General features: G+C 44.9%; 1 protein-coding gene across 2 annotated transcripts in view; it reads left to right on the top strand.

Annotated features, from left to right (window-relative positions):
- The window catches only part of RCAN1 (regulator of calcineurin 1), a 119,636-nt gene extending 97,684 nt beyond the window's left edge, over nucleotides 1-21,952 (top strand). Inside the window, exons 1-4 of one of the 2 annotated variants that reach the window (XM_068270451.1) lie at nucleotides 4,722-5,004; nucleotides 13,207-13,380; nucleotides 16,570-16,729; nucleotides 20,651-21,952. In XM_068270451.1, coding sequence (XP_068126552.1) covers nucleotides 4,816-5,004; nucleotides 13,207-13,380; nucleotides 16,570-16,729; nucleotides 20,651-20,829 — 702 coding nt within the window. In that variant the 5' untranslated portion in view covers nucleotides 4,722-4,815 and the 3' untranslated portion in view covers nucleotides 20,830-21,952. Of the gene's footprint in view, nucleotides 1-4,721; nucleotides 5,005-13,206; nucleotides 13,381-16,569; nucleotides 16,730-20,650 lie in introns of those variants that run through there. The other variant, XM_068270452.1, reaches the window with a different exon arrangement.
- Nucleotides 21,953-25,678: the final 3,726 nt, after the last annotated feature.

Genomic DNA, 25,678 nt, shown 5'->3' with positions numbered 1-25,678 from the left:
TATACTATTAACAGATAATATAGGTAAACTCTCATACTCCATGGAAGTGGTAAAATTGGTCAGTGATTGGCCAATCAAAATTCAAGGTGTGTACCAGCCTTTACTTTTAACTCCTGCTAAAGTGACCCAGTGATGACTAGAGAATCTTTATTCACCGCATCTCCATATTTTTGACCCAAGGTAGAGGCTAGACTGCCGGCACCCAAACTACCTGCTTTGCCAGTAATCCTGGCTTCAGTAGACATTGCATTGCTGCAAATAACTCTGCACCGTGTCTGTGTCCGCAGATGATACAAGAAGCTTAATCCAATTCTCTCCTTCCACCCCAAATGTTTTTTTTTTACAATATTTATTTTATTTCTAAAGTGTTTAGTCAGTGTTTTCCCATTGTAAAATCTTTCCTCTCCCCAATTATTTTTCCTGAAATTTAGTAACGACAGGTGATCTCTGCGGAATGTTCGTTTAGGGCCTGTTTCCGCTAGGGCTGAATGCACCGATTCAGCAGCATTTTCCTGCAGTTGTGCGGGGAAACACTGCCAATACTTTCAGTTGTTTGCCGTTTGGATACGTGCTCTCCCACAATGCTCTAGGGGAAGAATCCTGCATAATATACAGTCTAGGCTACGAGGGCGGTGCTAAATATGAATATACAGCAATATATAACTATAGGAAGTGTTTCTGGTGCTGAAACAGGATAATTATGTACAAGTGGGTATCCTGAATAATGTACTCCATTCTAATATGTCACTATAGTGCCTGGACTTTTGGAGGCCGTTATCGGCATCCTCAGCCGAGTTCCATCTGGCATGTGTACAAGTCCTGAAGGAATCATCCATCAAATACTGCTGCCCATGATCTACTTACCTGGGGCTTCCTCCAGCCCCTTGCAGCCGACGTGAACCACACTGCATCTTCACTCGCAGCCGCCAACCTGGGGTCCCCGCGGTGCAGAGGCCGACTGCCTCTACTGCGCCTGAGTGAGCGCCACTGTCAAGCAAGTCCACGTTGTCTGCAGTGTGCAGCACAAGCACAATAGTTTTGCACCTGCACAGTATACTGCAGACTACGTGGTGTTGATTGACAGCTGCGCTCGAGCAGGCGAGACCTTGAGGTCAGCCTCTGCACCGGCGGGGACCCCGTGCCGGTGACTGGGAGCGGAGCAGGGAGGTGGGACATGTCGGCTGTAAGGGGGTAGAGGAAGCCCCTGTTAAGTACAGTATATCATGGGACAGCAGTATTTGGATGATGATTCCTTTAAGGCTAGTTTCACAATGGGCCTTTGCATACCCTGTAAAAACTGGTTTTCAAGTGCAACAGAGGGGAAAAGTCTCATTGTGCATTACAAGTGCAATGCAACGCATACCATGAAGCATACAGTAAATAAAAAGTATGCTTCACTGCAACTGGTAACATGTTTATTGTCCTGTACTGCACAGCATGCCTAAAGTTTTCTCCTCCTTACTCCTCTCTCTTTCAAGGTATCACTTCTCCCTCCTCTATAGCAGCAGGATGTGTTGCTAGCCTGCAGGGTAGCAACACGTCTGTACAGCATTCAGTTCCAAACTGTTGCCCGAAGGATCGAGTCCATTTACTGCGGGTCACAGTAAGGTTCCCTGCACACTGCAAATCCGTTTTGCGATTCCGTTTCTGATTCCGATTTCAATTTTCAATTCAGATTTTCCCTGTATACATTCAACAGAAAAAACGGATCAAAAAATGCAGCATGCAGTAAAGATTAAAAATCGGAATCCGATGTAAAAACCAATTAAAAAGTGGAATCGGAATCGCATGCAGTGTGTGTGTGTATGCATCTTCATAAAGATATCTGCAGATCTCAGTACTGTTATACAGTAGAATCCCGTTATAGTTAACTCTGATATAGTAAACATCTGGATATAGTAAACTCAGTCCTCAGGTCCCAGCAAATGTATTTGTATGGATGGTGAATTCTGATATAGTAAACTTTTGATATAGTAAACTTCTTTTCCTGATCCCTTTGAGTTTACTATAAAGGGATTCTACTGTATCTTCAGAAATTAGCCAATTCGCTATCTATCACTCTCTTGCCATATTTCTTTCCTTATAAGCAATACCAGGTGCCTGGCTGTCCTGCTGATTCTCTGCCTCTAATACTTTTAGCCATTGACCCAAAACAAGCATGCAGCAGATCAGGTGTTTCTGACATTATTGTCGGATCTGACTAGATTACTGGATGAGCTGCATGTTTGTTTCTCGTGTGATTTAGACACTACTGTAGCCAAATAGATCAGCAGTACAGCCAAGCAACCAGGGTTGCCACCTTATCCCTTTAAATACCAGCACATATGAATTATACAGGTTCTGGGGCTACTGACACATACTCAGTGCCTAAACTGCATCTAACTAGCCACAAGGTATGTATAATTCATATGTGCCGGTATTTAAAGGGATGAGGTGGCAACCCTACAGGCAACTGATATTGGTTAAAAGGAAATAAATATGGCAGCCTCCATATACTTCACACTTCATTTGTCCTTTAACCTTCTTAGCGGGGGTAAGCCCTCGCAGAGGATATCTCAGCCCCTGGTGGGGAAATTCACCCCATTTAAAGTGCTGTATGCGCAGCTAGCACTTTGCTAGCCGCAAGTACAGTTCGATCGCCGCTGCTATGTGGCAATCGTCCGCACGCAGCGGCGGAAGAGGCCGCCCCACACCCTCCCCCCCCGCCAGAGCCCTGCGCTGCCCAGACCAATGACTTCCAGGCAGCGCTAATGGCTGGATCGGAGGCGTCTGACGTCCATGACGTCATTCCGATCGTCGCCATGGCGATGGGAAAATCCAAACAGGGGAACGCGTTATATACGCTTTCCCCGTTTGCTATTGATGCCGGCGACGATCGCAATAGAGGGACACATGCGCCCTCTAGTGTTGTTTCATGTAGCTACCACTCTGGTAGCTTTACATGAAACAAAACGAAAAAAAAAATTAAAAAAAGTATTTCTGCCTATTTGGCAGAATTAATGAACCGCCAGGAGGGTTAAAGGGATACTGTAGGGGGGTCGGGGGAAAATGAGTTGAAGTTACCCGGAGCTTCTAATGGTCCCCCGCAGACATCCTGTGCCCGCGCAGCCACTCCCCAATGCTCCGGCCCCGCCTCCGGTTCACTTCAGGAATTGCAGACTTTAAAGTCAGAAAACCACTGCGCCTTCGTTGCCGTGTCCTCGCTCCCGCTGATGTCACCAGGAGTGTATTGCGCAGGCCCAGTATAGTCTGTGCCTGCACAGCACGCTCTTGGTGACATCAGCGGGAGCGAGGACACTGCAACGCAGGCGCAGTGGTTTTCTGACTTTAAAGTCTGCAATTCCAGAAGTGAACCGGAGGCGGGGCCGGAGCATTGGTGAGTGGCTGCGCGGGCGCAGGATGTCTGCGGGGGACCATTAGAAGCCCCGGGTAAGTTAAACTCATTTTCCCCCGCCCCTCTAAGTGCCCTTTTCTACTGAAAATGGTAATGGCACTGTGATGCAAAGACAATTCTTCTCTTTTAGGCCCCATTCACACCTAAAAATGAAAATGCAAGCATTTTGCGTTTTTGTGCGGTGTTTTTTTCCCTCCCGGCGCTCTACTGCGCCCTGTTTTTGTAAAAAGCGCTTTTGAAAGCGATTTTATAATTCAGTCCGGGCGCAAGTCAGGAAGTGAACTCTGTGACCCGGAAAATAATAAATACAATGTATTTATTCTGAAGAAGGCAATCGCTGCACAAAGCGTTTTTGTGAGCATTTTGCGTTTTTCTCATACCTTCCATTATAGCAAAAACAGGCTCTGCTGAGCGGATTGAAAACGATCCGCTCAGCTGTGAACTCTCTCATAGGGAATCATTGCTCGGGTGTTTTGTGGGCGATTTTAAAAATGGCCTGCACTTGTAAAAAGGCAGAAAACGCCCCTAGTGTGAACGGGCCCTTACACCATTCTTCTGTGGGTTTGGCACCGTTTTTCAATTGTTTTTTAATTTTTTTGCACAAAACCTGGAAACTGCAAGAAAATTGTATAGTACTGCATTTGCCATGCGACTTTGATGTGCGTCCATTGTCTTTAACGCAAATGCAGGAAAATGCAGCATGCGCTATGTTTGTGCAAAAAAAAAAAAAAATCTAATTGCGTTATATTATTATTATTATTATTATAATCTCGCGGCTTTACAATCAAAGAATCATCAGCCAAACCTATGCAATCTGCCAGTTTAGGTGAATACTGCATTAATGGTCAAGTGCTAAATACCAATGTCCCTCTTATAACTATTGTGTTATTAAAGCGACAGTCGTGTTTTATAAAGCGGAAAAACAAATGTAATTTTTTTCCTTGTGTGTGTTTTTTCCTTTTATAAATAGCTGCCATTGTGTCTTTTATCCCCAGTGACCCCTTTCAGCATGAAGTGTCCCTGTCAGATAATACCTGTTTGTATCTGTGCAGCCTGGGCCTGTGCATTAACATTTTCCATCTTAAGACAGGCTGCCGGGCTCAAGTGGAGAGAGCATGTAAGTCTGAGTGCTCAATGGAATTACTAGCAGTGGAAACTATGCAGCCAAAGGTCTGATAAAGCAGCTGCTGTGCAAACCTCAGCTGTTTTTTCCATCCTGCTAAGAAAAAAAAAAAGGCAAACTTAATTAGCATAGGGAAAGTGACTAATAGTGACGTCACCTCCCTCTCTCTCTAGCTAGTCCTCTTCCCGGCTGCGCTTGCAAAGCATGTAGGACTGTACACAGGAATGTGCTGCCCCATAGCAGACTATCTGGAGAGTTTGACTGGGAGGAGTTGAGCCCTCCTGCCTTATAAACAGTGATGATTACAGTTGCTCTGCATTGTGGAATACTCTCCTGTCCTGTTCACCACAGTGTGCCTCCTCCTCCTCTCACTGCAGCTCAGGGTACCCAACAGCCAAACATGCACTTTAGAAACTTCAACTACAGTTTCGCCTCTCTGGTGGCCTGTGTGCCAGACTGTGACGTTTTCTACCAAAATGACGCCAGGGTAAGATCTCACACACTAAACTTTATTATTTGTTTATTTCTTGCATCATTTTACTCATCTCTTTTCAGTTGCTTATTTTTGCTATTGCTTTTTTTTTCTTGTTTTAATCTGTACATATTTTATTCGTATGCTGGCATACATTTTACCAAACGACGCAGGATGTGGAGCTAAAATCTGCCATCTTTTCTAAATTTTTAGATTTGTTTACAAGTTGTTTGGTTTTTGTCTTTGTAGTTTTTAATTCATTTATTTATTTTTGTTATATGTTTTTTTTTTAGCTAAAGGTTTTTTTTTCTTTACTTTTTCTTTTACTTGAAGTCTGCGATATACCTTGGTCTTTAATTTACAAGGCACAAATTAAAAGTAGCCCTACCTCTTGGGATTTTGCATCAAGTGATGAAGCGATTGACTTATTAAACGATCAACTGCAGTGTGATTCATGGAAAGTCAGTCGACTAGTAGCCCACACACTACAAGCTATGTCCTCACCATCACTAATCGATCTGAACGATATGCCGCCATGCTAGGAATCCAAAAATGTATTCTTTGTCGATGGAAATTATGTAAACAGTAGCCAATTCCCTTACGATCTTTCTTACTTGATTGTCAAATCGATTCAATCCACCCAGATATTGGTCAATTATTGTTGATCACACAATCTGGAACACCCTCAATTCTCTCGACCAGGTAAAATGATCAGATCGTTTGGTCTATCAGGCTGCAAAACCGCTAGATGTGTTGCCACCTTAACCGCTAACAAATGAGAAAGGCCAAGTTGTACAGTAACCGCGTCTTTCTTGGGTACACATAGCGATTGTGTCATTGGCTGTGATAAGGCAAGCTGGCCATAAACCTGACAATTTTGACCGTACAATCTGATTTAGTGGTTGTAGAATGATGAGCACCTAACTGAATGACCTGTTTCAACTCTTTAACCTGTTGATCAGAGAGTCGTACTCTGGTCAGTAGCGCTGTGATTTAAAGGACAACTGAAGTGAGAAAAATATGGAGGCTGCCATATGGATTTCCCTTTTAATCAATATCAGATGCCTGGCAGCACTGCTGTTCTATCTGGCTGCAGTAGTGTCTGAATCACACCAGAAACAGGCATGCAGCTAATCTTGTCAGACCTGACAATGTCAGAAATACCTGATCTGTGACATGCTTGTTCAGGGTCTATGGCTAAAAGTATTAGAGAGACAGGATCAGCGGGACAGCCACGCAACTGGTAATGCTTAAAAGGAAATGCATATGGCAGCCTCCATATCCCTCTCACTTCAGTTGTCCTTTAACAAGCACTGTCATTGCCCAACTGTGGACTAGTAATAGATTTAAGAACTTTCTCTCTATGAGATTACAGTATCTAATAGTTTGGATGAGACTTCTACTACCTCTGCTAACCTTGTACTGCTTGATGTAGTGTAGAGCTAAGTGGCCATGAATATTGCCCCTCTTCTCAGCTCGCAGCCTCAACAAAAATGTACTTCTATGTCCACTCATGCTTCCCATCAATAAACGAAAAATGTTTAGTTTTCAGGATTACAGGGGCCAATAGATCACTGGTAGATTCAATGAAAGTTAGGAAGGTGGGAGGAGCTTTGTAGAGAGCCAATGTTAAATCAAACAGGAAGGAGAACTGAATCCTATAGGAGCAGAGAGGCTGACTTTAGTAGGTCTCGAGGAAATTTTTCAGCAGTCTGAGCAACCGAAAGCCATTCCTGATTGGCTGCTCTAGATGATTTCATTTAATATTGTGAGCCAGGGATTTGCTTACCCACTGCTGACAATGATGTGTGTAGTCTTACTGCCTCCTGGATGAGTTTAGGCTGAGGAAGTGTTCTATCCTTTCTGCTTTGCCTTTCAAATCTGTACCTCTGACACCTGCCAGCTACAGGGAGCGCGTGTGGTCTGTCTCCATGCTGCAGTGTGATTGGCATGTAAACGTGGTCAGACACACCCTTGCACGTGCCTGTCAAATATTTTTTTTTTTTTTTGCTGTTTGTTCATAGCATAGGTGGTGTTTAGCAGCATTTGATTGGTCCTTTTCCAAGCTGCAAAAATGTGCATCAAAGTTGCATAACTTTTGCATCAAGTTATTTTCACCCCACTGACCACCTCTACTGCTCATACTAAAATCTGTAGAACGTAATTTCTGTAAAAGTTATCAAAAGGGAGGACTGAACTTAAGAAATGGTTGGATAGGGCACGTGTGGCCTGCATGTCCGCTCAAAGGACTAATTCATGAGGTTTTTTTGTATTAGCAGTGCTTATAAAGTGTGTGTGTGTGTGTGTGTGTGTGTGTGTGTGTGTGTGTGTGTGTGTGTGTGTGTGTGTGTGTGTGTGTGTGTGTGTGTGTGGTGTGTGTACAAGTGCACTTCCCTTTTAAAGAAGACTCTTACTGAGAGGACTGTGGAATTACTTCCGTGTAGTAAACCTTTAAGTTTAAAGAAAGAATCCGATACTTATCCTTCATAGGCTTTTCACGTCCTCCGCCAGACCACTGCTGGAGGCCAAGCTCCCTGGAAGTCCGTGGTTGCGCTCTCACCTGTGAGTAAGCGAGGCAGCCGCACTGGGCAAGCACATCAGGGCAGCACAGTAGCACAGAGCCGCTCGGCTATTTCCGCCAAGCAGATCCATGCTGTTGCGCAGGCATGAGGCGTCCTGCGCCTGCACAATGCAACCTGCACTTGTTCCTTGGAGGGCAGCCATGCACTCTCATAGACAAGGCACTTGTTTATTAAGTTCCAGGGCTCACAGCGCTGGATTGGTGGAGGTGAGGGGTAGGGGGGGGGGGGGAGCCTCAGGATTATCCAGACACTTCCCTCTATTGAGGTACCCATTTGGGGAACTTTTTCCCTTCAGGTTTTGTGTATTGTCAGGCTCTTGTGCTGATTGATTGGCCTGTTTGAGTCACTGGTCAGGAACATTTAAGAAGAAACCATGACCAAGAATTTAACTTCATCCCAATCAGTAACTGATATCCCCCTTCCCATGAGAAATCTCTTCCTTTTCACAAACGGTTCATCAGGGGGCTCTGTATGGCTGATATTGTGGTGAAACCCCTCCCACAGGAAACTGTGAGGACCATGGTCCTGGCAGTCTCCTGTCTGTGAACCTCGCTGCATTGTGGGAAATAACATCTGTTTCCTGCTGGGTCCAACTGCCAAAAAAAGCAAGCAGCATCTCCTTCCACTGACATCACCTGCCAGCAGTAAAAATGTCACCTTGTGGTAAATGTCAGAATGTAAATCGGGGAGAGGAAAGATTTTACACCGGGAAACCACTGACTAAATAATTTATACATTATTATTGTAAAAATTAAGCACTTTTTTATTACATTATTTTCACTGGAGTTTCTCTTTAAGTATACATCTAGTGAAGTCCGAGCACTATATCGGTGGCCTGAGGTTGTATTATGGGCAGGGGAGCAACACAAATGCCAGGCACACGGCATGTTATTGAGCAGGGAATAGAGATACGCAGCTTCTGTATCTGTCACACTTCCTTCATGCACTCTGAAGAGACAACTGCTGCAGCATGCAGTATGTGTGAAGCAGGGGAATAACCTGTATGGCCACACAGAGAGGATTGGCTGAGGTTTGACAGGAAGCAGCCAGTGCTGCAAGGAGCCCTGCATACAAACAATCTGGCTGATAACCTTCTGTATTCCGCAGTGTTTGGCAACACACAAATGGAAACCTTGAGGTTTCGTAACACTGAATCTCTCGGGGCGGAACTGGAAACTTCTCAAGAAATATTTCCTTAGGTGAACTTCAGCACGGAGCTGAACTCTCTAATTAGCCCTGATGCGTTGCGTCTGTTCTGGAGCAAGAAGGAAAATGTCACATAGAGCCTTGGTTGTAGCTGGCTGGTGCAGGGGCTCCTGGCCAGAGAGTTCCTAAAATGTATTTTTACACCTGATCTGCAATATTGAAGCAGATCTGAGATTTATAAAAACAACTTTGTGTGGTATATTGTATTTGGAAAAGTAAGCCTGCATACCGCCATCCTCTTTGCTCTCAACTTCCTGTTCCACAGCTCCCAAGCTTCCTGGGGCCTGCTATGCCTCTCAGCCCACCTCCTAAACCCCCTTCCTCCCCATCCACTCACCGACCTTTTCCTGTCACACTTGGCCACATTTTGCTCATACATAATCACCACACAAATGCAAGGAGCCTACCAAGATGGGCTGTTTCCTTGGCTGCCAAAAAGACAATGGGGTTGATGCAAGAACTTGCAGTTATTAGCGGGACCCGCAGTACTCTGCTGGAGTGACCGTTGCTATGGTAGGGCGCATTACTAATGATTACCATTAGTAGTACATGTTACCTTAGCAACAGTCATGTTAGTCGAGTACCGTGAGTCGCGCTGATGGCATAACTCACGGTACACAGTGCCTATAGTAAAGGTAATATTGCCATGCGAATGTCTGTTCATGCCAATATTACTGCAAGTTCTTGCATCAAGCCCAGTGGGTGAAGTACTGTATAGGAGGAAAGGCAAGTATGACTGCGACCCCTACCACAGTGCTAGTGCAGCCACCAATAAGTGTGTGAACCTGTTTTGTACATCAGTACTGCTTCAGGCTTGGGACCCACTAGAGCGATTTCAGCAGCAATTTACACTTTCTAGGAATCGCCGGCGCACTCTGCTGCTGAAAGTGAATGGCCATTCTACCACAGGAGTGATTGGGATTATCCGCAATTGCTCTGCTTGCAGCATTTACAGAGCACCTTCATAAGGGAAAGCAGGGCCCAAAATCCCTTTCCCTGAAATCGCGATGAAGTCACTCTGAAAAGAAACTGCATCGTTTTTGAGAGCATTTTCCCATCACAAGTTGGTCCCAGGCCTTAGGGCCCTTTCTTTCTGAATCAGTTGTGTTGCAGAATAATTTTGCATGTCAACTTATTGCCCATTCAATTCTATGGGCCTGTTCACATCTTTGTGCTTTAACAGATCATGTTATTCTAACTCGCTGTATGCAGACTTTAAACTAATGTCCAGTCTCAATTGCAGTTTACACACATTATCAACGTGCCTAATGTGAATCCAGCCTTAATGGAACCCAAGGTGAGAGACCTATGGAGGCTGCCATATTTATTTCCTTTAAAACAATACCAGTTGCCTGGCAGCCCTGCTGATCTTTCTGGTCAGTGGTGTCTGAATCACATAACTGAAACAAGCAGTTTCAATAATCTAGTCGTAGAAATATCTGATCTGCATGCTTGTTCAGGGCTTATGGCTAAAAGTATTAGAGGCAGAGTATCAGCAGGATAGCCAGGCAATTTGCATTGTTTAATAGGAAATAAATATGTCTGCCTCCATTGCCCTTTCACTTCAGGTTCCCTTTAAATACAAAGCACTTAAATGAGATCTAATGCAGAAGTGTTTGCATGCATAAGAAATCCATTTGCTTGGCCTTTTTATTTTTCCCTCACTCAGCTTGCCCTATTATCCTGCATTTGAAGTCCTTTCAAATGTTATTTAAACACAAGTTAAATGCCTAATCAAACTCCTTGGGGTATGTGCACATTGCTATTTGCTTTGTTTTTTAGTATAATTTTCTTTGGGTTTGAATAAGCCCTTCATTTGAGCTTGATTAGCAATTGAATAGTTTTCAGTGGAATTCAACATTGGTCCATATTTTCCAGCCTCATAACACGTTTATTCCCGTTATTATTTAGCTCAGTCCTAAGCCAGGCTAAAGCTATCAATTACAGATAGGCTCTTTAGGGATGCTTGGCTGAATGGTCTGCGTTTTTCTGCTGAGAGAGATTCTTTCCACAGTGGAAAATGACAGATAGGACACTGGAAAAAGTGTTCCTTTCTACACTGTCCACTTTGTCATCGCCTCTTTAAATAACGTTCAGTTTAGGCGCCTGTTCGGTCATTTATTTGCTGGTTGCGGTGATGGCTTACGATAGTTGTGTAGATTGAGAGGAGGCAGCTCATTCTTCACCTCACAGACATTCCATATGGAATTCTGCTGATCAATGGTTTTGTTAAAGTATAATAATCCCTCGCAGCCGATTTCCATACTCCATATTGCAGCCGGCTACATATGAATTCTGACTGAGCTGCTTCACGCTTCTAGGCAATAAGACAAAGCACAAACAGAAGGAGCTTGGAGACTGGAAACATAGTATAGTCAATCAGCAGCTGTTATCTTGCTTCTCAAGGCAAAAATGAGTAATGCCCTGGCATTGGTCACATGACCAGTCACCTATCTTCTCTTTGTAGAAAGTATCTACACCTAATGATTTTCCCGCCGATATACAGCACATTCGATCACTGTGATCGAATCTACTGTGAAATCGTTGTGCAAACGCTGACAGAACGATCGATTTCCGTCCGAAATCAATCGTTCCCGTTGATCCGTTATTGCGAAAGATTTTTCTTGATCGCCGGCGGGTTGAGAGTGCGTTGATGGCGGCATTCGAATGCCCAACGACCGACACAATACAGCGGAGATGCATTACCTGTTCCGGCCGGCGCTACTCCCCCGGTCTCCGCTTTTTTCTTCTCCGTTCCGGGCTCCAGGGCTGCAGCTTCAATGAACTTCCTGTCCCGGCAGGAAGTTTAAACAGTAGAGCACCCTCTACTGTTTAAACCTCCCCTGGACAGGAAGTTCAGTGAAGCAAACCAGCCAGACCGGAGACCAGCACGGAGAAGAAGACAGCGGAGAGCGGGGGAGATCAGGTAATGTATAGCTGACGGGCAGGCGGTGGCAGCTCCACAGATTGTGATCGGTTTCAGGCTGAAATCGATTCACAATCTGTTTGCAGTAAAGGCAGCCATATGATCCCTCTCTGATCCGATTCGATCAGAGAGGGATCTATCTGTTGGTCGAATCTGATGGCAAATCGACCAGTGTATGGCTACCTTTAGGTTGAAGGAATGTTGGCAAAGCTTCAAGCATGTTTGAATTAGAATGCCCTCAGTAGACCCCTGCTTCTGAGGCACTTGCACAGGACAATAGGAAAACAGAGAGAAATGCACCTTGTATGTATTTAGCGAGTCTAGCCTGTCTAATTACCCTTCATCTAATCACAACTGTAATTCGATCTCTCAGCTGTTAGCTCAGAAATCTCAACGGAGCAGCTAATTTGTAAACACAGGATGTTAGCTCTATGTCTGCTTCCATGAAAGCAAGAAGTAGACACACTGCAGATTTATTGCAGGATTTGTACCAGCTGTAGCCAATAAATGTTTTTTTCTTTAAAGGCTATTATGCTGTTGCATATCTTTTACAGCAGAAAATAAGTTCAGAGTTCATGTCTGCTTTAAGGCACAACTAAAATCTGCCTTCTGGTCTGATTTTGTGAGCCCTGAAGTGATTTCTTGCATTCACTGTTTCATGTATTGTAGCTCAACAATTGACAAATAAAACATGAGTAAGTAAACTGGCACCTAATTCCATGGATCTGTTCTCCACCACCACTGCCCTGAAACATGTTTGGTGCTAGTGCATGTTGCTGAATGTAGTCTATCGCCATCTAGAGGCTGGGGTGATCAGTGGAAAGTACAGAATCATCATAGCAGCTGTCTGCAGCTGGGGCTCTTGGTACCTGCTTGTGCAGAGGGCTAGGAACTGGTACCACAAGCCATCGGTGGGGCTGGGGAGATGGGGGCATTTTGAATACTGTATTTCATAAGCATGGCTGTAACTCAGTCATCTGGAACTGAAGACTCCATTTTGTATCATTGCACAGGCTGCCAGACACTGAAGTAATCTTAAAGGGGAACCTGAGATAAACTTTTACTCATTGCATAATTATATTACTTTCATATAGTTTATAGGGAATTCCTCAAGCCAAATACTTTTTTTGTTTTGTTTGAATACTCTAATTCCTAACACAGCTCCTTTTGTGCCTTGGCACTGTAGCAAGGGCTTATGGGAGCTCAGTGTGGGCAGGAGGAGGAGGTTACTAGCCATTGATTTCAGAGGCAGAGTGGAGGAGAGGGGACTGAATTTACACACAGGCAAACTAATAGCATCTCCAGCCCTCAGCCTGTGACAATATGACAAACAGAACATGGCTGCCCTCGTATCACAGGAATAAATAATCATAAACCGTTGAAGCTGTGTGCAGCTAGATTTGCTGTGTGTCTAAACTTTAGATAAGATATATAGACAAGTTAATTGTTATAGTTAGGTTTTCATCTCGGATCCGCTTTGAGTATTTTTTTTTCTCCTTTCAGGCAAAGTTTGAATCCCTGTTTAGAACGTATGACAAAGAGGCCACCTTCCAGTACTTCAAAAGCTTCAAGAGGGTGAGAATCAACTTCAGCAACCCCCTGTCTGCTGCTGAGGCCAGAATCCAGCTGCACAAGACTGAGTTCCTGGGGAAGGAGATCAAGCTGTACTTTGCTCAGGTCTGTCCTCCATGTTTCATGGTAGTGGGAAGCGGATGATATCCAAATAAAGGGGCAAACACTACGGGGGCTACACAGAGGGTGACGTTAAAGGAGAACTCCATACAGTGTCATTAGCAGAGGTGGCCTTAGAGTATGCGGGGCCTGGGGCGAGGGTCATATGCGGGGCCTAGACATATGCTGTGGATACACACACACACGAATCACACACACACACACGAATCACACACACACACGAATCACACACACACACACACGAATCACACACACACACACACACACACACACGAATCACACACACACACACACACGAATCACACACACACACACACACACACACACACACACACACACACACACACACACACACACACACACACACACACACACACACACACACACACACACACAAATCACACATGAAACACACACACACACACACGAATCACACATGAAACACACACACACACACACGAATCACACATGAAACACACACACACACACACACACACGAATCACACATGAAACACACACACACACACACACACACACACACACACACACACACACACACGAATCACACATGAAACACACACTCTCTCTCATACACACACACACACACACACACATACACTCTCACACACTCTGTATAGGTTAGATAGGTAGGTGTCTGCAGTATAGTTTAGATAAGTAGGTGCCCCCAGTATAGGTTAGATAGGTAGGTGCCCCCAGTATAGATTAGATAGGTGCCTGCAGTATAGATTAGATAGGTGCCTGCAGTATAGATTAGATAGGTGCCTGCAGTATAGATTAGATAGGTGCCTGCAGTATAGATTAGATAGGTGCCCCGCAGTATAGATTAGATAGGTGCCTGCAGTATCGATTAGATAGGTGCCTGCAGTATCGATTAGATAGGTGCCTGCAGTATCGATTAGATAGGTGCCTGCAGTATAGATTAGATAGGTGCCTGCAGTACAGATTAGATAGGTAGGTGCCCAGCAGTATAAATTAGATAGGTGCCTGCAGTATAGATTAGATAGGTGCCTGCAGTATAGATTAGATAGGTGCCTGCAGTATCGATTAGATAGGTGCCTGCAGTATCGATTAGATAGGTGCCTGCAGTATAGATTAGATAGGTGCCTGCAGTATAGATTAGATAGGTGCCTGCAGTATCGATTAGATAGGTGCCTGCAGTATCGATTAGATAGGTGCCTGCAGTATCGATTAGATAGGTGCCTGCAGTATCGATTAGATAGGTGCCTGCAGTATCGATTAGATAGGTGCCTGCAGTATCGATTAGATAGGTGCCTGCAGTATCGATTAGATAGGTGCCTGCAGTATCGATTAGATAGGTAGGTGCCCCGCAGTATAGATTAGATAGGTGCCTGCAGTATAGATTAGATAGGTGCCTGCAGTACATGTTAGATGGGAAGGTGGCTGCAGCAGTGGGGAGAGCGGGCATAGTTGTTAAAAACTCACGTGTCTTCCTCCGATGCTCACAGCTTCCATCTCTTTCCTGTCCCGGCATCTGTGTATTGGTAACAGCGCCCCCTGGAATGACGTGACCGCATGTCACCACAGGGGGCGCTGTTACCAATACACCGATGCCGGCACAGGAAAGAGAATGAAGCTGTGAGCATCGGAGGAAGAAACGTGAGTTTTAAACTACTTTGCCCGCTCTACCCACCGCTGCAGAAAGTGCGGGGCCTGGGGCGATTGCCCCAATTGCCACCCCAAAAGGCCGGCTCTGGTCATTAGACTGGACATTCATATGTAATAAAACTGTTGCGAATTCTACTTTTTTATTCATACCTAATCTTTTCAAATTTATGGCACTTGTTCCCCTTCAGGTTACTTTTTAAAGGTGACGTTGGTTTGCCATGTGCACAAGGTTTAAAGAGGAACTTTACCAAAAAAGGGAAAAAATAAATCAATACTTTTCAAAGTGAGAAATTTAAAAATAGAAGAGATCAAGAAATGATTGATATTGGCCATGTAATTTGTTGATTTGTTGTTTGAACCACAATGAGCCTGCACGTCATCATCTTTACTACTGGCAGACATGAAAAAAAAAAGACAGCACCAACTGCCATTATCTATAACCACACCCACTAACAATGAGATAGGTTAAAATGTTTGATTATAGATATACATATGCACAGAGGGTTGGTTGCTTGGCAGCTGGAAATAGCCATTATTTCCCACAATGCAGCAAGGCTCACGGGAGCAGGAAACTGTTAGGTCCTAGGTCCTGACATCACACTGTGGGAGGGGTTTCACCTCATTGTCAGCCATACAGACCCCCCTGATGATCTGTTTAAGAAAAGGTGAAGATTTCTCATGGGAAAGGGGGCAATAGCTACTTATTATTGGCTGGATAGTGTAATGGTTAAAGGGACACTTAAGCCAGAAAAAAAAATGAGTTTTACTCACCTGGGGCTTCTACCAGCCCCCTGCAGCAGTCCTGTGCCCTGGCAGCCACTCACTAATCCTCTGGTCCCCCGCTGCCAGCTAGTTTCGTTTTTGCCGACAGGCCCGACAGGACAGACCACACGTAGCTTCCTCCGCATTCCCGGCTGTAATTAGCGCTATTGCGGGCCGTAGGTAATGCGGCAACGCGTATCTTTGTACGCGTTGCGGCCCGCAATAGCGCTAATTACAGTCGGAAATGCGGAGAAAGCTACGCGTGGCCGGGCCTGTCGGCAAAAACAAAACTAGCTGACAGCGGGGGACCGGAGGATTAGTGAGTGGCTGCCATGGCACAGGACTGCTGCAGGGGGCTGGTAGAAGCCCCAGGTGAGTAGAACACTTTTTTTTTTCTGGCTTAAGTGTCCCTTTAAGGGCTCTGCCTCTGATAAACGTGACCTTGGTTCCAATCTCTGCTCTGCCTGTTCAGTAAGCCAGTACCTCTTCAGTAGGAGACCTTGGGCAAGTCTGCCTAACACTACGACTGCCTATAGAGCGCGTCCCAGTGGCTGCAGCTCTGGTGCTTTGAGTCCGCCAGGAGAAAAGCACGATATAAATGTTCTGTGTTTTGATTAAGATGAAGGTCAATCCTCTGTTACAGTTCCTCTGTGTATTCTGCAGTCATACTCTTAGCTGAGATAACGTATGCACAGTGCTGGTGTTTTAGGCTCTCGGTATATCTTGCTTGTCCTCTTATCTTGTGTTTTCTGATTCTTGTTTCAGACTTTACATATAGGCAGCTCTCATCTGGCCCCACCGAACCCTGAGAAGCAGTTTCTCATCTCACCACCCTCCTCCCCTCCAGTGGGCTGGAAACAAGAGGGAGATGCCACCCCGGTTATTAACTATGATCTCATTTACGCCATTTCCAAACTTGGTCCAGGTAAGAATCCTCCTAATAAGAAAAACCTCTGTTGCTGATTTGTTTTCTTGTGCACTGTATACTTCAGACAATAAATTATCATTTCTTCTGAGCAAGCATGCAGTCATGGAGTCAGACTGGAGTCAGAAAATTGCATCTGCATACTTGTTCTGCGTCACTGATTCAGAAAGAATTAGAAGCAGAAGCATTTTCAGCCAGCCAAGTAGTGACTTTTCTAAAGCGTACTCTCGCACAGGACAGAAGGAAAACCTAGAGAGATGCACCCTGTGTGTATTTAGAGAGTTTAGCCCAGGCATGGGCAAACTTGGCCCTCCAGCTGTTAACCTCCTGAGCGGTATGGACGAGCTCAGCTCGTCCATCACCGCCGGAGGCTGCCGCTCAGGCCCTGCTGGGCCGATTTGCTTCAAATAAAAAGCAGCACACGCAGCCGGCACTTTGCCAGCCGCGTGTGCTGCCTGATCGCCGCCGCTCTGCGGCGATCCGCCGCGAGCAGTGGCGAAAGAGGGTCCCCCCAGCCGCCCGAGCCCTGCGCAGCCGGACCAATCAGTTCCGGCCAGCGCTAAGGGCTGGATCGGAGGCGGCTGACGTCAGCTGACGTCCATGACGTCACTCCACTCGTCGCCATGGCGACGAGGAAAGCCAAACAAGGAAGGCTGCTCATTGCGGCCTTCCTTGTTTGTTCTGGGTGCCGGAGGCGATCGGAAGAACGCCTCCGGAGCGCCCTCTAGTGGGCTTTCATGCAGCCAACTTTCAGTTGGCTGCATGAAATAGTTTTTTTTTAATTGAAAAAAAACCCTCCCGCAGCCTCCCTGGCGATCTCAATAGAACGCCGGGGAGGTTAAGGAACTACAAATCCCACAATGCTTTTGCCTATGATTCATGACTGTGGCTGTCAGACTCCTGCAATGCATTGTGGGACTTGTAGTTCCTCAACAGCTGGAGGGCCAGGTTTACCCATGCCTGGTTTAGCCTGTCTAGTCCGCCCTCATCTGTGAGTAATCACCAAGGTAATTTAATCTCTGCAGCTGTGTCAGCTCAGGAATATCCTCTGCCACGGCAGAGCTGCTCATTTGTAAACACAGGATGTTAACAATAGGTCTGCTTCCATGAAAGAAGATTTATTGCGGTATTTGTATCGGCTGTAACAGTGTGTTTCTTTAAAGATTATTATGCTGTGGCTCATCTTTTAGAGCAGAGAGGAAGTTCTGAGCTCAGGTCTGCTTTAAAAGGCAACAAAAATGTCTGCCTGCACTTACCACTGACTAAAGTTTCCTTTAAAATGATCCCATTCACATGGACAGGCAGTTTGAGGGCGGTTTTAGAAGCCTGCTATCTTATTGGCTCCGTTTTGGCTTTATAAATTCCAGAGTATTGTTATGCTGCATCAGCGTTGTACACAAGAGCAGTATTAACATTGGAATTTTGATTGGGAAATCGATAGGAATGGTTGGTAGCCGGAGAGGTTGGCAGCAGATTTTCTTATCTGTACCAGGCCTTCTCCAACTAGATGTTATCTTGTCTGTAGGTGAAGATGAACACCACCATCTCTCTGCTGTTTTACACCACCGTGATGTCACTAGTTGTATAGGGGCGTCGCCTACAAAAGTGCAGCGTCAGCAATGTGGGGGTGACAGGTACACTTCGAAGGAAAGTGGCCCAGGCCTTCCACAGGGATAAGCCAGATCACTTCCCGCAGCTGTGAGTCTTCCTGTGTGCGGAAAGAAGCGTTTACTGAACATTTTCTCTCAGCAGTCCAGAAATAGCCGGTGTGATTATATAACAGGCGTGAGGGCCAAGTTTCCATTCTTTCCAGACAAAATCATCCCGCTTTATTTTTAATTCTGTGCAGCACATTTTTCCTACACGAGGGCAAAGGGGAGAGCTGTATCCCAGCGTGTGACACTCACACTAGTTGATTGGAGAAATTGTTGGAACTATTCCCAGACTTTCTTACATTAGAAGATGAGAGAAAAACATATATCCTACTAGGAGAAGAGGAATCCACAGTGACAATCGCTGCACACTATGTCACAGCATGCCACAGACTGAAGAGCATAATGGAACTGTAAACCTAAAAATGTCCACAGACTGCTTAGCAATTGTCTCCCTACCCCACCCCACCCCCTTTCATGTCCCCCTTTTTCCCCTTGCTTTGGCAATACCTGTATGAATCTTGGTCATACCAATAAAGCTATTATATTTGATTTGAACACAGTAACCGTAATCTTTAAAAAAGACCCGAGGCGAGCTGTGTATGGAGGCTGTCATATGTGCGTACGTTAAAAAAGGGCGTCGGGGAAAAAAGGGCGCAGGGTTTAAAACGATAAGCATGAATAGCGTTTAAAAAAAATTGATATATTTTGTTTCAAAATAATGTTTTATAAAGTTATAAATTATTAAATAATGTGTATGAAATCGGCAATTGTAAAAACGTTAATCTTCCCTGTTTAAAAAGTGAAATGTATAATGTTTTATAAAAGATTAATAAGAATTTTAGTAAAGCTATACCTAACCCTACTCTCACACAGAATCCTCCCTGTACCTACCCCTAACCCCTAGACCCCCTGGTGGTGCCTAAACCTAAGACCCCCCTGGAGGTGCCTAACCCTAAGACCCCCCTGGAGGTGCCTAACCCTAAGACCCCCCTGGTGGTGCCTAAACCTAAGACCCCCCTGGTGGTGCCTAACCCTAAGACCCCCCTGGTGGTGCCTAACCCTAAGACCCCCCTGGTGGTGCCTAAACCTAAGACCCCCCTGGTGGTGCCTAAACCTAAGACCCCCCTGGAGGTGCCTAACCCTAAGACCCCCCTGGTGGTGCCTAAACCTAAGACCCCCCTGGTGGTGCCTAAACCTAAGACCCCCCTGGTGGTGCCTAAACCTAAGACCCCCCTGGTGGTGCCTAAACCTAAGACCCCCCCTGTGATAAGCATTAATAACGTTTGAAAAAAAGATTGTACTGTTTTTCGTTTAAAAATGTTTAAAAAAATTATAAATCATTAAATAATGTGTAATCATGAGAAACAGTTATAAAACAGTAAAAGTCTCCGGGCGCCGCTTGTAAAACGTTATTTTTTTCCGGCTCCCTTTTTTCCTCCCTGGCGGTAAGCCAGAGCTGAGCTCGGGCTATGCCGCGCAGGAGGATTTCTCAGGCTCTGTTGGGGCAATTCGCCCCATTCAAAGTGCTGTGCGCGCAGCCAGCACTTTGCTAGCCGCGCGCACAGCTCGATCGCCGCCGCTCTGCGGCGATCGCCCACACGCAGCGGCGGAAGAGGGCCCCCCCGCCAGAGCCCTGCGGTGCCCGGACCAATGAGTTCCGGGCAGCGCTATGGGCTGGATCGAGTGCGCCTGACGTCATGCCGATCGTCGCCATGGCGACAGGAGAAGCCAAACAGGGGAACGCGTTATATACGCGCTCCCCTGTTTGCTATTGATGCCGGCGACGATCGCACTAGAGGGCCACATGCGCCCTCTAGTGGTGTTTCATGTAGCTACCACTCTGGTAGCTTTACATGAAACAAAAACAAAAAAAGGATTTTTGCCCATTTGGCAAAATAAATTAACCGCCAGGGAGGTTAAACGATATTTATTATGGGAGTGAATGGAGGCGCCCTTTTTGTCCACTTGCCTCAGGCGCCCAAATTTACTGTTTCCGTCATATGTATTTCCTTTTCAAGAGGACCTGAACTCAGAACGTCCTCTCTGCTCTAAGATACGCAACAGCAAAATAGCCTTTGAAGAAATACACTTCTTTGTTATAACTGATACAAATCCTGCAATAAATCTGCACCATTTCTACTTCCATATAGGTGTTTTTTTTCCCATAAAGGTATTCATGCTGTGGCTAATCTTTTAGTTTAGTACCATGTTAACTTTTGCTATTGATAACTTTTACTTATTTATTTTCCTCTTTCTGTCCCTGCAGGCGAGCAGTATGAACTGCATGCAGCCACCGACACCACTCCCAGCGTGGTGGTCCACGTCTGCGAGAGCGATCCTGAAACTGAGCTCGAGGTGGACGAAGACGAGGACGGCGAGCGTAAAGCTAAACCAAAAATAATCCAGACCAGAAGGCCAGACTACATGCCCATCCATTTAAGTTGAAGAACTTGTGTCGACGTGTTACGAGACTAACGTCCATTTCACTTCACAAAACTTTAAGCATCGAGATGTCAGGACGCTGCCGACGACAGTGGTGGCAGTGACTGATTCTAAATATGGTTCGGCTGTCTTGGCTCATCTCTGTCCTTTTTATCAGTCGGCCGTCACGTTTCCTACTGGAAAGTCCCGGGGGCTTTAACTTGAGGCAGAGCGTCAAGACGAAGATGAGATACTGTTTTTCAAAGCTGCGCGCCATTTTACTTAAATATTGGCGGCAGGAAACATTGAGGGCTCTTCGTTTAGCGGGCCACGCCGTGGAAGACATAAGCGTTTTTACTCCATAACTCCACCTTTGTACATCGCTGGTACGCACACTTGTCTCTCCGCTATCTTAAGACGAAGTTGGGGAAATGACTTTTTGTTGTTTTTTTTATTATTATGTTGCATGTGAACTAAACGCTATACTTTTATGTCTATTATTTTGTTTCAAACTGCAAAAAAGACTTCTTAGTTTGCATCTGGAAATAGTAATTCAACCGTGTGTTTATAAAACTCCCTGCAAAACGGGGAAACCGCTGAATTTCTGTGTTTGGTTTTAGCATGTTGATGGGTTACTTCTGACGCTTAGACAATGTAGACCTTCTTCATTTTGCCCTGGAGTAGCTTTCATGATCAGAACTAGAGTGTGTGTGTGCTGTGGATGTGATAGAGTGACAAACCGGTGTGGACACTTATTAACGGATTAGTGTTCTTATAGCTGAAAGTCCTTATAAGTGGACCTGAACTCTTGCGCAGGACAGAAGGAAAACCGTGAGAAATGCACCCTGCATGTATTTAGAGAGTTTAGCCTGTCTAATTCCCCCTCATATGTGACTACTAGTCACCAGTGTAATTTGATCTCTCAGCTGTGTCAGCTGGCTGCCTCGGCAGAGCAGCTAATTTTTAAACACAGGACGTTTACAATGTCTGCTTCCGTGAAGGCAGGAATTAGACACACCGCTGATTTATTGCAGGATTTGTATCCGCTGTAACCGAGAAATGTTTTTCTTTGAAGGTTATATTATGCTGTTGCGTTTCTTTTAAAGGACACCCGAAGCAAAAATAAATTAATGAAATAAACAAACAATTGTATTCTTCCTTCTCCTAAAAATGACTTTTTAAGATATTCCACAGTTTAATTTTATGCTTAAATCTACTTTTTAAGTTTTAACTGTTCTATTGTTTTTTCTGAATGATACATTCATTGAAGTATGCAAGAGCTAAAATCTATGAACTATTGACCCTTTTTATTTCTTTCCTGCATTCAGAAGCCATTTTCTGCTAGGAAAGTGCTTTATAGTTGGAATTTCTTATCCGTGAGGGTCACACTGTAGTCACTTCCTGTCTGAGTCAGCCACTTACATACCTGATATTTAACTCTTTCAGGCAGAGAAAGAAAAAAAGGAACACAGCATAGTTATTAGTGTGCTTGGCACTGTACTTACACATGTTTATCTCATCATGTAACACGTCACTTCAGGTATACTTTAAAGCAGAGAGGAAGTTTAGAGTTCAGGTCCGCTTGAAGGCTCCCCCCTTCATAACTTAATATGGTATGCCCCAGAGATTGTCACTGATCCAAATAGTTTTTGATTGAATGCAGATTTTATGCAAATTGTTTAGCTTAAACTTGAACCAATCAGGTCTATTTCCTGATGACAACTGATTTGTCCAAATTCAAGCCGTTTGCATGCATGTCATAATTGACAGTTTCCCACCAGAACGTTTAAGAAGAACTGGTAAATATTTCAGTTTTACAAGTCACACCACTATTCGCCCAGTTTCACTGCTCTCGCCTCATACTGTCCAAATGCCTGGTGTAAAACCCACTTACCTGCTGATCATTCGCCACCTAATGAGAAGTGGTGCCACACTTCTCATTAGGTGGCGAATGATCCCCACCCCCTGCACCTCCATTATTGAGAAGGAGGTTATAATAATTTAGTATTTATATAGTGCCGACATCTTCCGTAGCGCTTTATAGAGAACATAGTCCTGTCACTAACTGTCCCTCAAAGGAGCTCAGAATCTAATCCCTACCATAGGCATATGTCCATTGTAGTCTAGGGCAACTTTTAGGGGGAAAGCAATTAACTTATCTGTATGTTTTTGGGATGTGGGAGGAAAACAGAGTGCCCAGAGGAAACCCACACAGACACGAGGAGAACATACAAACTCTGTGGAGACGGTGCTGGGATTTGAAACAGGGACTCAGCACTGCAAGGCGAGAGTTCTAACCACTATGCCACCGTGCTGCCTGTGTTAGTTATTTTTTGCTGTGGAGGAATACGCAGTGCAGCAGTTATGAGTCACATGAACACACAAAATATTTGTAAACAATCAGGGTATTTACCATTTTGACATTTTTTTGCATATGTTTTACAGCTACTGGAAAGTGAGATTTTAGTGAAAAGGGAGAGTAAAATGCTTTTTTTGTACTCCGGAAACTCTATAAATTCTCAGAGGAACTTTACCTTTAGGTGGCTGCGACTGACTTGCTTTCTGAAGCACAGTGTACCTTATAAATTCGCTATACTAACTGGGAGCCAGAAACATTTTTTCTGCTTGTTTTTGTATACAGTGGTAATAACTAAAACCTTGATCATGTTGTGACTGCTGTCTCTGACTTTGTTGGAGAAATTTCCCCTGCCTCCCTGTCCCAGTGACTACCTGGCCTGTAACGTGCATCCTTTTGGTATATAGGACAGGAAGTAAAGGATAATGCGTGCCGGTACACATATACTCCATTGTACTGCAGGGGGCAGTGGTGTGGCCTTGGACAAGTACAGTGGCTCTGTGTTGTCACATACACCCATTCATGTATGTCCGTTCCTGTTCTGTTTACCAAGCAGCGGATGTGCTGATGCCAGACTTCAAGGGATACTGTAGGGGGGTCGGGGGAAAATGAGTTGAACTTACCCGGGGCTTCTAATGGTCCCCCGCAGACATCCTGTGCCCGCGCAGCCACTCACCAATGCTCCGGCCCCGCCTCCGGTTCACTTCTGGAATTTCAGACTTTAAAGTCTGAAAACCACTGCGCCTGCGTTGCCGTGTCCTCGATCCCGCTGATATCAAGAGCGCACAGCGTAGGCCCAGTATAGTCTGTGTCTGCGCAGTACACTCGTGGTGACATCAGCGGGAGTGAGGACATGGCAACGCAGGCGCAGTGGTTTTCTGACTTTAAAGTCAGAAATTCCAGAAGTGAACTGGAGGCGGGGCCGGAGCATCGGTGAGTGGCTGTGCGGGCACAGGATGTCTGCGGGGGACCATTAGAAGCCCCGGGTAAGTTCAGCTCATTTTCCCCCGACCCCCTACAGTATCCCTTTCAGCTTAGGGGAGTGCTGGAGGCTGTTTGCTCTGAAACTTATCATTTGTGATCGTGTCTCCAATAAACACAAGTTTGGGAAATTGCCATCTGTGTGCCTCTTTATATTCTACCATGCTGAGTATGGAGGCTGCCATATTTATTTCCTTTTATGCAATACCAGTTGCCTGGCTATCCTGCTGATCCTGTGACTCTTATACTTATAGCCATGGACCCTGAGAAGCATGCAGCAGATTAGGGGTCTCTGAGATTTTTGTTAAATCTGACAAAATAAGCTGCATGCTTGTTTTTTGGTTGATTCAGACACTGCTGCAGCCAAATAGATCAGCAGGGCTGCCAGGCAACTGGTATTGCTTACCCACCTTGGCGGGAGCTTAGTGCCAGTTAAACCAACTTAGACACATTTTTTTTTTTTTTTTTTTAAAAGCCACCCGTGGCCGTATGGTCGCAATTAATTGAACACCAGGATGGTTAAAAGGAAATAAATATGGCAGCCTCCATATACTTCTTGCTTCATTTGTCCTTCCTTTAAACTGCCTGGTAAACACTCCCACTGCTTAACCCTCTGTCTGTGTAGAAAGGGTTTCTAGCTTTGTTACACTACATCCCATTAACCCTAACTGAGCCAGGAATGTGGTAGGTCTTTGTAGCTTGAGTCAGGATTGTGGAAGACACAGGGGGTCATAGGTGTGAGAGAATAACTAAATTGTCACCAGACCACAACGGGACTTTAAAAAAAAACGTGATCAAGGCTTTTTTTTTTTTAAGGACCCTTTCACACCACCTGCGTTCCATTGTTTTTGAAAAGGCTTGCAATTTTCCAAACACACGTACAGTAAAGATACAATTGTAATTGTTGGAATGCATTCATACTGAATGCATTTGCGATTTTTCTAAACAGGCAATCCTAGTTCTGCTGCATTTTTTTCCTGCATTTCCATTGAGGCCAACATAGTGAAAATAGCAAAACCCGAAATGCATAACGTGTTTGCGATTTTTGGTGTAAAAGAGCCTAAAGGTGCTTTAAAAGAGCAGAAGGTTAGGTGACCTACCTATTTTAGCTGAGGCTGTAGTGTATCTATAATAATCGTCCCAAGTTGGGTCCTGTTATTTTTGAACGTAGATTTTGTTATTATTGTTCAAATTACAAACCGAAAAGGGAGAATTTGGTTGCTAAATCATTTCAGGCGTGACACCTGTGCCTATGGCACACGTTTATTATTGCATCGAGCTGCCCAGTTTCACTGTGATATATTCAGCCTGAGCACCAGTATACAAAATGGAGTCATCATCCTTGCTCTGTCACACGGCATCTATTCATCAGCACAGCTTCACACAGTTTACTTGTATACAGTTGAGAATGAAGCTAATTTTTCAGTTCAGAGGAAACCTTGCTTTTTGTCTGAAACCTGTTAGTTATAATCCTCGCTGAAGGGATAAAAGGGAGGATGTGATTGGTTACTGAGAGTGACACAAGTCATTTCCTAC

Source organism: Hyperolius riggenbachi, chromosome 2 (genome assembly GCF_040937935.1).
Source record: "Hyperolius riggenbachi isolate aHypRig1 chromosome 2, aHypRig1.pri, whole genome shotgun sequence".
NCBI lineage: Eukaryota > Metazoa > Chordata > Amphibia > Anura > Hyperoliidae > Hyperolius > Hyperolius riggenbachi.
Note: the sequence above shows the minus strand (reverse complement) of the source record. Positions and strands in the feature narration are given on the sequence as shown.